Source organism: Talaromyces atroroseus, assembly GCF_001907595.1.
Source record: "Talaromyces atroroseus strain IBT 11181 chromosome Unknown scaffold_2, whole genome shotgun sequence".
Taxonomy (NCBI): domain Eukaryota; kingdom Fungi; phylum Ascomycota; class Eurotiomycetes; order Eurotiales; family Trichocomaceae; genus Talaromyces; species Talaromyces atroroseus.
Window position 1 is genome coordinate 410,970 of NW_017971434.1, and position 12,231 is coordinate 423,200.

At 45.0% G+C, this 12,231-nt stretch overlaps 3 protein-coding genes across 3 annotated transcripts; 2 read left to right on the forward strand and 1 right to left on the reverse strand.

Moving 5' to 3' along the window:
- Positions 1–89: 89 nt before the first annotated feature.
- UA08_02283 (hypothetical protein) lies at positions 90–6,008 on the forward strand (the record flags this gene model as incomplete). Its single annotated transcript, XM_020264308.1, has 11 exons — positions 90–231; positions 291–313; positions 369–533; positions 729–808; positions 1,093–1,238; positions 1,301–1,764; positions 1,836–3,779; positions 3,843–4,572; positions 4,618–5,322; positions 5,428–5,648; positions 6,003–6,008. 11 exons carry the CDS (start codon positions 90–92, stop codon positions 6,006–6,008), a joined length of 4,626 nt encoding a protein of 1,541 aa, XP_020122452.1.
- Positions 6,009–7,048: 1,040 nt separating this feature from the next.
- Positions 7,049–10,233, forward strand: UA08_02284 (putative alpha/beta-glucosidase agdC; the record flags this gene model as incomplete). Its single annotated transcript, XM_020264309.1, has 5 exons — positions 7,049–7,052; positions 7,379–7,486; positions 7,592–8,172; positions 8,264–8,749; positions 8,812–10,233. 5 exons carry the CDS (start codon positions 7,049–7,051, stop codon positions 10,231–10,233), a joined length of 2,601 nt encoding a protein of 866 aa, XP_020122451.1.
- Positions 10,234–10,465: 232 nt separating this feature from the next.
- Positions 10,466–11,539, reverse strand: UA08_02285 (Carboxypeptidase cpdS; the record flags this gene model as incomplete). The annotated part of the gene is made up of 3 exons (XM_020264310.1): positions 10,466–10,530; positions 10,599–11,306; positions 11,377–11,539. The coding sequence occupies 3 exons, from the start codon at positions 11,537–11,539 to the stop codon at positions 10,466–10,468; spliced, it is 936 nt and encodes a 311-aa protein (XP_020122454.1).
- Positions 11,540–12,231: the final 692 nt, after the last annotated feature.

A 12,231-nucleotide genomic window follows, 5' to 3' on the forward strand; every position in this document is an offset into this window, starting at 1 on the left:
GGGCGCGCGTATATGGGCATGCACTGCAAACCGTCTTCGATTTTGAGAATAGGCGTGCGATGGTAGTGGATGGCCACGAGAATTCCATCATGACTTTGACAACGGTTGAGGACCTTGCTGCGGTTGTTTCCCGGGCAGTTGATTACGAAGGCAGCTGGCCTACAACGGGTGGTATTAGAGGTAACAGAGTCACCTTTTCACAGATTCTCGAAATTGGCCGGAGAATTAGAGGTAAAAAACTACTTTTATGACTACGTAAAATGAAGACTTTGCTGACATATATTATACAGGACGCTCTTTTGCCATCGACAAGGTCCAAATAAAAGATCTGGAAAACGGAAGATTGGAAAACATCATGGGGTCTGCAGGCGGTCCATCGAGCAGTCTCTGAAGATCAGGGATTGGCCCTTCTCAAGATGGTATCCATTGGAATCTTACTGAGCAGTTCAAAAGGTGCATGGGAAGTATCTGATGAGATGAACCAGCTTTTCCCAGATTACGAGTTTACTCTCATTGAAGATTTTCTCGCAAAGGTATGGAAGGGAAAGCCATAGTCAACTAGGTCTTGCCATTGATTGAGCAGTACTTTCGTTGGCTTAGTCTATATATCTGACCGGTGTTATTGCAATGCTTTATTTCAATATACATTTTATTAGCAATCAAAACACAAACCTCGGATATAGAATGGAATCGACTGAATCAAAACTTATACAGACGAAATACGATAGCTAGTGAACAACGTTGGTACATTCCCAGGTTTCATTGTCGATGAACTTCTTCAAGTCGCTCAACTATCGGCGATTATAGCGTATTTTTATTAAAATTGATATAAGACATTCAGAAGAAGTAGACTTTTGTCTTTGACCGGCAGCCGAATGTTTGTGAATGATAGATACTATGTGTAGTAACGCGACATGTGGGTGCCTGAGGCGTCGAAACCTGTGCGACCCGCGGGGAACTGCGGGGAACTATGGTGGGGCGCGCGGCTCGTCCCGTATTCGACTCTTATCGATCGATCTGCCCGTTGTTTGCATTGCGTGGTATGGCATTATTTTCAACCACAGTTAGCTAAATTAACATGGAACATCATAGATTCACTAGAATCTTTGCGCACCTGAAGAAAGATAATGAAGGATCTGGCAAACATGGCAGCGAACGCAATACCCAACAAAAGCCAGCTAACATTCCCAATCATCAAGAGTTTACCGTTTCCAACAACAATCATTCCCTCTTGGGCGGTGAGCATTTAGCTAGTTATCTAGAAGATTAATGAGGCTGACTGAGCCTTGTTGGTTTCTAGGACTTGAAGCGACTGGATTAGACACCGATGAAGATACAATTCCAGCCCCAAACCCCGATCCATCAAAACCAGATTCCACTCCGACTAAATTCACTCATAATCATCTTTGGAACGAGGCATACGAGGCACTGAAGAGAGAAAAAGAAAGTGAAAAGTTTGTTGAAACATATGAAATATTACTACGGAAGGTTTTCCTCCAGCCGGCTGCTACGAACCAGGCGACTCAAAGTGAACTGGATGATGAGGCCTTGAAGACTCTCGCACATGACGTATACAGTAGAGAGGAACAGTTAAGATCGATTGTAAGAATTGGTCTAGAGAAAGTCCAAAAAGCCAAGGGAGCGACAGAAGGCTACGGGAAGTTCTTTGATCTTGTGGAACCCTTCAAAAGCGTAATTGGAGCTGGATTGTCGAGTGTTCCGCAAGCTGCACTTCCTTGGGCAATAGTATCTGCAAGCTTGGATGTAAGTGTTTCAAGACAAGTGTACAATTTGCTTATGATAAGGGATATCTAACTGTGGGGTTGAGTGTCTAGGTGCTTGCAAAGCCAGCAAGAACAAATAAAGTTCTATACACTGGAGTGAGCCAGGTGGTATCAAGAATGGACTGGTATGCAGGCCTCACAGAAAGCATTCTCGAACCGGAAAACATCAATGACAGTCATCCACTTGAGAGAGCTCGTCGGGAGCTTAAGAATCGAATTGCAAGTCTTTACCAAGCATTACTGCTGTATCAAATCAAAAGCACTTGTTATTACTACAGGAATCAGCTCTGGGTCTTTTTATCCGGTTTCTTAGATATTGATGATTGGAGTGGCGATTTACAGGCATTAAAGGATGCAGAGGATGCAGTTCGGAAAGACTGCGAACAGTACAATAAGCAGCATATCAAATCTGTTCTCGACCGGGTGCTTGTATTCGAGGAAGCTCAGATTGCGCTTAAGCGAGACATGGAGCGCGAGAAGGAAGATAGAAATTGTCTGCGAGACTTACATTGGATCGATCCACGTGACGAGATTCAAGATATTAAGGCGCGAAAGGACGATCTTGTTGATGATTCATACAGGTGGATAATGGATACAGTTGAATTCAAAAATTTTATTGATTGGGAAGATCGGGATGCACCTAATCTACTGTGGATTACTGGACAAGCAGGGATGGGGAAAACTATGCTGCTCGTTGGTATCATCCAAGAACTCACAAAAGAGCGCCTATCAAATTCAGATGCTCCAAATATATCTTACTTTTTCTGTCAGGGATCAAGCGGCGAGTTAAATAGTGGATTGGGGGTTTTGAGAAGTCTGCTATGGCTACTACTTGTGCAACAACCGCATCTCATTTCGCACGTGAGAGAGGCTTACAAGACCGCAGGAAAGAAAACATTCACAGGCGCGGTTGCATTTGAAAAGTTGTCGGGGATTTTGAAGAGTGCGCTAGAGGACAGAGAATTGGAACCCATAATTCTCGTCCTTGATGCTCTGGATGAATGTGACCAGGCGGACCGACCATCGTTGATTCGATTCCTCAACACTGTGCTATCTTCACCAAAGACAAAAGCAAGAGTTAAATGGATTATATCAACCCGTCCTCTTCCAGAAATTCAGATGGATATGAATAGCGCCGGTAGGTACCTCAACAGTATGCTTAGCCTTGACAACCGAGATCTTGAAGGGCCCATTAGCGCTTTCATTGATCACAAAATCCAGCAGCTTCGTGAGAAAGGACACGAAGAAGAAGATTTGAAAATGGTGTCGGATAGATTGCGAGAAAGGTCTGGCAATACTTTCTTATGGGTCTGGTTAGTATGCAAAGAATTGATGATTTCCCGGGTTCGTGCCTGGTCCGAAATTCTCGACAGTGTGCCAGACAAGTTGGCAGAGCTATACAAGTATCTGCTTGAGAGAATCAATTCATTCAAGCTCAAGGTGGATTCAGAAGACTGCAAAAATGTTCTTGCTGCGACCACGCTTGCATACCAAAATCTGTCTTTATCTGAGCTCGCAGTTCTGGCAAGCCTGCCAACCGAGAAGGATGCAAGACAGGCAGTGGACTTGTGCGGTTCTTTTCTAACGATTCGCGATAAAACCGTGTATATGATTCATCAATCTGCAAAGGAACACCTGAAAGACCACTTCGAGGAGATACATGGCATTGATCAAGATTCGGGCCATTTGCGAATATTTCAGCGCTGCTTGACAAAATTGGACACTACCTTACGGAGAAATATATATCAACTTTCAAATATAGGAGTTCTTTCCACTGATATTCAGACGCCAAATCCAGATCCTTTATGTTCAGTCCGATATGCGTGTCGTTATTGGGTCCATCACCTAAAGAATAGCGGAATAACCATGCAAGACGAAAAAGATGTTCACAAATTCCTTCTTAAGCACTTTCTCCACTGGCTCGAAGCACTAAGCTTGATGAAAATAATATTTGAATGCCGTCCTGTGATTAAGATGCTGCAGGGCCTTGTTGAAGTAGGTGAACTCAATTATACTTACTTGCCGGTTTCTTCTCACATGCATTTATTCCTCTTTTAGCCGGCGAAGGGTTCTAATTTGGCGCTCTTCCTTGACGATGCGGCCTGGTTTGCCATGAAGAGTCACGGCATCATCGAGACTGCACCACTTCAGGCATACGCGTCTGCGGTCATCTTTGCTCCAGAATCCAGTGTCGTGAAGAGTGTATTCGAAAAGGACGCTCCAAAATGGATTAGTAAATGGCCGCAAATGCCACCTTTGTGGAGCACTGAGATAGCCCGGCTAGTTGGCCATTGGCACTGGGTGAAAGCAATCTCATTCTCCCATGATGGCAAACTACTGGCGTCAGCTTCTGAAGACGACACCTTAAAACTTTGGAATCCCTTGACAGGAAGGTGTTTGCAAACTATTCTCCTTCAAAGCAAAGCTAGAGCAGTCGCATTCTCTCATGATGGGAGACTGTTAGCCTCAGCGTCCGAAGATGGAACAGTTAAGTTATGGGATCTGCCGTTGATGGTGGATGGCACGATGGAAAAGCAGACAGAAATAGTAAGCTTGAAATGTCATGCTGACTGGATTAATGCTCTTGTTTTCTCCAACGATGATAAAGTGCTGGTATCAGCTTCGAATGACTCAACTATCCGCCTTTGGGATTGGTCTATGGGACAAGAAATATCCAAACTTGATGGACACACCGGCGAGGTCACATCCGTTGCTTATTCAAATGATGGTATGCTCCTAGCTTCCAGTTCATATGATGGAACTGCTAGAATCTGGGATCCAAGGGAAGGTAAGATTATAAGAGAGTTTACTGGCCATACTGGCCCCGTGACAGCTGTTTCATTCTCTTATAATGGGCAAATGCTAGCAACAGCTTCAGCAGATACCACGGTCAGGGTATGGAATAATGTAACTGGAAAAGAGCGGTATATATTCAAAGACCATACAGAACGAGTTAACTCAGTTTCATTCTGTCAAGGCCATCATTTGTTAGCAACAGGATCAGATGATGGAACAGTCAGACTTTGGAACCCTGCCGAAGGGGACAGTCTCCAAATACTGGGATCGCATTCCCGGAGAGTCAGAGCAGTTTCTTTGGCACCAGATGGTGAATACTTAGCATCAGCATCATATGATGGCGACATTAGGGTATGGGACCCAGCTGGAAATAGAGAAATGGGAGCATGGGCAGAAGGGCATGAAGATGTGAAACAAATCACATTTTCTCCGGATGGAAATTACCTTGCGTCAGTGGCATATGATAAAATAATCGATATATGGGATCCAAAAACAGGCAAAAAGCTGTGGAGCTTGGAAGGCCACACTGGCATTGTCACAGCGGTGACATATTCTGGCAACAGTGACTTGCTGGCATCCTGTTCATGGGATCGAATGATCAGAATATGGGAGTTGAGAACGGGCCAACAATTACATGCCTTGGAAGGACATAGTGACATTGTCTCAACGGTGACATTCTCTCGGCATAATGACTTCTTGGTATCTAGTTCATGCGATAATACGATCCGAATATGGGATACATGTACGGGTATACAGCTACGTATCCTGGAAGGTCATACTAATACCATCTCAGCCGTTATATATTCTCCCAACAATTTATTAGTATCTACTTCTTGGGACGACACAGTGAGAGTATGGGATCCAGACACGGGAATGCAATTACGGGTTTTGGAAGACCATACCGACGCTGTTCTAACAGAAGCAATTTCTCGCGATGATCAGATGTTGGCAACGGGTTCCATCGACAAGACAGTCAGGATTTGGGACTTAGAATCTGGCAAGCCACTGTGGACCTTAAAAGGTCACGATGGCCCTGTTGAAGATGTGAGATACTCTTACGACAACCAGGTACTAGTATCTATCTCAAATGCCGGGGAAATCATAATCTGGAACCCAATGAACGGAAAAAAAATTCAAAAGACAAATCTTCACCATCCAGCCCGTGGATTTTGTTTTCAAGAGAAAAGAGGAGCACTCCTAGTATGGAATGCGTTCTTTCTAAGCTATGACATTCCCTCAATGCCAAACTCTCCAAGAGAGGATAAAGATTCGATCTGGGACCAAGAAAATGCTCTATGGTTCCCCCAAGAATATTCACCAACGAGTATTGCTTGTCATGGCGATGTTGTGGCGGTAGGATGCAAACATGGCAGGGTCTTATTCATGGAAATTCATTAGTTTATGCTACATAACGAATCAAAGCTGTAGGTAGTTATACAAAGGACGTACTCCTCTAGATATCCACAACATGATATTCTCACCGAAACTTCTTTTGGAAATTAAAGGAGACCGGCCCATTGCTGAACTGGCCTAAAAGAAACGTCATCTTTCTTTTCTTTCTTCCAAACTCGACTAGTTCGAGAATATCACGAAAAACGAAAACAAAATTCTGGGCACTGCCAGAGCATCACATTGCTAGTAGTAACTACTCCCTAGTTTTCCAGGTGCAAACCCGAAGGTATTGGAACTAGAGCGAAATGTCGACAGCGGGGAAAATACCAGCCAGAGAAACAGGGATGCAGCGTTGTAACCTTTCAGGTCACACGAAGACAAGATCGACACACAGTTCCTCCTCGATTCCCCGCGCTGGCCAAGAGACTACTTACTTGTTCTCCGCTGTACCCGCCTGATGCTCGCTTGCGAATAGTAATAACCACAGAAATGATATGTTTCGTCATAAGATCAGCATCCCCCTCTTTCAATTCTTCTCAACATGGGGACAAAATGTATATGCTTGTACCATGGTTTCATCCAGAATTTGGCATAACCTTGGAAATTGACTGTTCTCTTCTGAAGCGATGAATGTGCCACCGCAATAATTAGTAACTAGAGCAAGAAAGTTGAAGAAGTAGGCAGGATAGCCAGTGTTGATATTTAACTAATTATAAGCCTTCATAAAAATGTGGGTTGGGTACAATTACCCCAGATGGTAAGCAACTCGAGTGTTAGGGCTAACCGTGACTCCTCTTGTTTTTGCTACCCACTTTCATCGCACGCTGGCTAGCACTGCAACCACAAGAAAATTATTGATTCTGAATCGCAAATAAGCCATCAATGGGTGTCGTGAGTCTAACAGTCAGATCCTCCTTTTCAGCCTATTGTCTTGTGTCTTGTATCATGCGGACATGCTGCACGTATGTCATGAGACCCCTGAGTCCTCTTATTTATATGATTTTTTGTTAACAATATGTTAGTGTCTATCAATGATTAGGTGAAAATTTGCCGGTGTTCACGAGACTTTCGCTCTAATGGGTATGCCAGGGAAATTCTGCTTCCCCTCATCCCTTGCATTAAAGTATTCCAACCGAGGTGCATACTGCATGGTATATTAGGGTAACGGTTGCCTGCAGTAGAGAAGGAATGCGAGTGATCGTCGTATTTGTTCATTTTTGTGTTTACTTCCAATAGCATTCTATGTTCATACTGGCCTTCCACCCCGTGTCTTTAAAAACTTCCGAGGTTGACATCCACGCATGTCGCGATGATGCGCATGTCAATTGTTTTATTGCCTATTCTAGGCATCACAGCCACAGCTGTATCAACTAATAGTTGTCCAGGCTATACTCTGAGAAATATAGTCCAGACGGATGCTTCACTGACGGCAGATTTGTCCCTTGCTGGGGATGCATGCAATGCCTACGGACAGGACATTGATGATCTCAAATTGTTGGTGGAATATCAGACAGGTAGGCTTTAGTAGACCTTTGCCCTTTCCGTGCATGAACACATGTTTTGTTGCCTTTATACTTATAAAAGCATTCATCGGTATGCACGTGCTTACGAGATATCAGATTCCCGTTTGCACGTCAAGATTTACGATGCCCAAGAAGAAGTCTACCAAATTCCAAAATCTATACTAGATCCTCCCACCGGTGCACAAGGCTCATCTCGAGATTCAGATTTAATATTTTCGTACACGGAAAGTCCATTTTCATTTGCAATCCAGCGCAGCTCTAGCAAGGAGACTCTGTTCAACACATCTGGCTCAAATCTGATTTTTGAGAGTCAATATGTACGGCTTCGCACCTCACTTCCTGAGGACCCAAACCTCTATGGACTGGGTGAAAACTCAGATCCATTTAGACTGGAGACAGTAGACTATACGCGGACTCTTTGGAATGCTGGTCAGGCGTTTCTACCTCAATATACAAACCTCTACAGCAGTCATCCGATTTATCTTGAAATGCGGAATGGCCAGGCTCATGGTGTATTCTTGTCGAACAGCAATGGCATGGATATAAAAATCAACCGGACGAAGGAGGCTGGCCAGTATCTAGAGTATAACATCATTGGCGGTGTGCTTGACTTCTATTTTCTATCTGGACCTGCGCCGGCCGACGTTGCACGTCAATATGCAGGTGTTGTTGGCACGGTAGGCACTTTCTCTTTCGCTTAAACATCTATTTATATCCAATATTGCATACACTGTTCCGTTCAAGAGACTGACTACGTCAATAATCTAGCCCACTCAGCAGTCCTATTGGACCTACGGCTTTCATCAATGCAAATACGGTTACAGAGATGTTATGTGGGTGGCCGACGTTGTGTACAACTACTCCCAGGCGAGTATTCCACTAGAAACCATGTGGACCGATATCGACTACATGAACCTTCGACGAACGTGGACTCTTGACCCAGAACGGTTTCCGTTAGATATGATGCAAGAGTTAGTTACTTACCTTCACGACCACGGGCAGCAGTACATTGTCATGGTAGATCCACCAATATCATTGAACGACAGCAAGTCATACGACACCGCAGTGGACTCGGGGGCTCTGCTCAAATATGACAATGGCACATACTTCGTAGCGACGATGTGGCCGGGAGCCGTTTCGTATATCGATTGGTTTCATCCAAATGCGCAATCATTTTGGAGTGGACAGATTGGTTCATTCTTCAATGACGAGTCAGGAATAGACGTCGATGGCATGTGGATTGATATGAACGAGGTATATACCATATACTTTGAAAGCTATTGATTGAGAGCCGTTGAAACTAACAATTTCAGTAGCCAGCTAATTTCTGTGGATATCCATGTACAAACCCCGTTGAAATAGCCATCGAGGAGGATGATCCTCCAGCTCCGCCACCAGTTCGCACAACATGGCCTCCTATCCCCGGATTCCCGGCTGACTTCCAGCCTCCCACGGCTACTTCATCCCCAAACTCCCAAAAGGTAAAAGTGAAGAGAGATAATTCACCATCGGCAACAGGTAATATGACTGGGTTGCCGGGGCGAAACTTTGACAATCCACCCTATGCTATTGATAATGGTGTTGGTCCGCTGAGCGTTGGTACCATCTGGCCCGAACTTCAAGAATATGGTGGCTATGTGCAATATGACACACATAATCTGTACGCATCTGCTATGATTGCAATGTCTAGAGAGGGTCTCCTAGAGCGTCGGCCAAAGCAACGCCCATTCATCATCTCACGAAGCACTTTTTCCGGGGATGGGAGAAACTCCGGTCACTGGACTGGAGATAATGCCTCAACGTGGGCACATTACCTGCTTTCAATTGTGCAGAACATGGAATTCGCCTCGATTTTCCAAATCCCAATGGTGGGAGCTGATGTATGTGGTTTTAACGATAATACTACCGAGACGCTTTGCGCCCGATGGGCCATGCTGGGCGCCTGGTACCCGTTCTACCGTAATCATGCAGACATTTCTGCCAACTCTCAAGAGTTCTATCGCTGGCCCTTGGTCACGGCAGCAGCTCAGAAGGCAATAACGGCGCGCTTCTCACTATTGGATTATTTCTATACGGCGTTTTACCAGCAAACTGTTGACGGTTCACCAAAGACCATCATGCCCTTATTCTTTGAGTATCCGAATGACCCTAAAACTCTGAATATCAGTTACCAGTTTTTCTTCGGCCCATCAGTTCTCGTGTCACCTGTAACTGTCGAAGACTCATTGAGCGTAACGCTTTACCTACCTCCCGAGGACATCTTCTACGATTTCTGGACCGGCGAAAGTGTCACGACCACCGACAGCTCCGACATGCTCACACTTGACAATGTTACATATACTGACATTCCGGCACACATACGGGGAGGAACCATCCTTCCTCTACGCTCAGACGCCAAAAGTGCCAACACCACTGCTGAGCTGCGTACACACGATTTCGAGTTACTTATTGCCCCGGACGCCAATGGGAAAGCCTCGGGCAGTCTGTACCTCGACGATGGGATAACACTTGACCCACAACAGTTTAGTAACATCGAATTCAGTTATGAGAATGGACATTTGGTGGTCAATGGCTCCTTCGGGTATGATTCAGGTGTGCAGGTGAAGAGTCTCACGGTGTTGGTAAACGGTGCTGCTAGTACTAGCAATAGCAGCAGCAGTACAGACAGTTATGGCAGAAATGGCATTATTCAACAACTGAATCAGGGACTTGATGCGGGGTGGGAGGCAGACATTTAGGTATCTGTGTGACATGCCATGGCTTCAACATCGAAGCTGGTGGTGAATGCTAAAATCATTGATTATGCCAAGCACCCCTTTTTGACTGGAGCCAAAACAACAGAAATCTAATAGTGTAACTATTGCAAAGATCTTGTGAAAAGACAGCAATTATAATGACCAAATGCTAACGGGTGCTCAACTTCAATATCGGTTTCATTCCAGAGTCGTAAATGGCCCTATCTGCGTTAGATTATTGATACGACCAAGCAGAAATTCCAATTGACGGTACGCAGCGCCGGGGACATTGTGGAATCTCTGTTGAAAAAGAGAAGATTAATTAGTGAACATAGCACAGAAGAGAGAAGGGAAAAAAGACTACATACCGTGTCCAGATCCATACACAGAAGTGAATGTCAAACCACGCTCTGTATGCGCCTTGCCCAATATCCCTGCTCCTCCATCCCAGATAACGGGGTCCACGGAACTGCCAGCTGTATACGGAACAAACAAATCTTCGATGGGAGGTTTCTGGAAACCCTGTGCTCCATTCCAAGTCATGTTCTGGATAGTGGCAAGGGTGCCGTTCATGAACAACAAGTAGTCATACCAACCATTCCAGATTATCACGTTATTCGTGGCTTCAGTGACCTTCGGTAGTGGACCCAATGCACTGGGCACGGATGAGTCTCCAAAAGGAAGGATATTGCTTTCATCACACACGTCATAGTTAGTTGGCGGAACATGTAGAGCCTGCTGAACGTCACTTTGATTGAAATAGTTATTGGGACCGTCACCAAGCGAAGGGAAGCCAATTTCATCCCATAAATAGGGACAGAAATCAGTGAGATGGTAGATGTTGAAGCATGGATTGATGAGTGTGGCGGCCTCGACGATTTCATCCCAAACAAGGCAATCTGGGTGGCGATATGCATCGATAACGGTTGGCAAATTACTTGGGGGTGGATAAGTGAGGGCTTTGTTGAGAAAGTCGGTGTAGCCACATTTATTGCCGGTGGCGTGGATGTGTTTAGTAAAACTGTCGTTTAAGGAGAAGACGCTGGGAAAATGGTCTAGCGCGGCGACAGCAGAAGCTGGTGGCATATGTCATTAGAATAGCGAGTAGAAGAAGAAACATCTGCTTTGATAAGATTACCCACATACAGTATATCCTTGCAGCATCTTCGTTGATTGACGGATCGTTGATCTGAATTCCCTTCAAGTTGAAGTAGGTTATTTCATTCTGATTGATGAAACCCTCCTCGATATACGGAATATATTGGCCAACGTAACTTTCGCCAGTGAGGTATACCTTATAACCCTGCATGTCAAAAGTGTCAATGAAACGGCGCCAGAAGTCATTGAATTGATTGGACACATCGATTTCGTTATTCACTGACGGCGGGCCGGGCGAGTAGCCGGTACCTGCTGGCTGATCGATGTAGACAATGTTGGTCAAGTTGTTCCATGAGTAAGGGTTTCACACGGGCTGGTAAGTCCCTGACTGCCATAGAAACGGCCCATTTTCCTGTATGAGACCATCGAGGGAGCTGCAACCGGGGCCTCCATTCAGCCAAATGGTGATTTCATTTTGAGACGCTGGATTCTCCGAGGGAAAGAACCAGAAGAATAGACTGCTGTTAACATGCGGAGTGTTTTCAACGAGACCGGCATAGGACTCGCCAATGTCGAATGGGACTTGCGGGAAGTTGGTTCCATCGACGAGAAATTCTAACGCGAATACCGGGTTAGTGTTAGCAATAACTTTCGAGTGAATATGTGATTCTCACTTTGCGTGGTGTGTGTCAGAAATTGTAAATCGCTGGTATTGTCGACCTCGGTATTTTGTTTATTTAGCGCTGGGATCAAGGGCTTAGTTTTTCTTGACTTTGCTGTGATGATTACTCTATAGAGCCGCGGCTGCTATTGCGAGCGTCAGGCACACTGCAATAGTGCGCCTCGTGATTTGTCAATCACCAGTCGGAGCATATATTGCCGTATCAAACCGAAGGAGAGGAG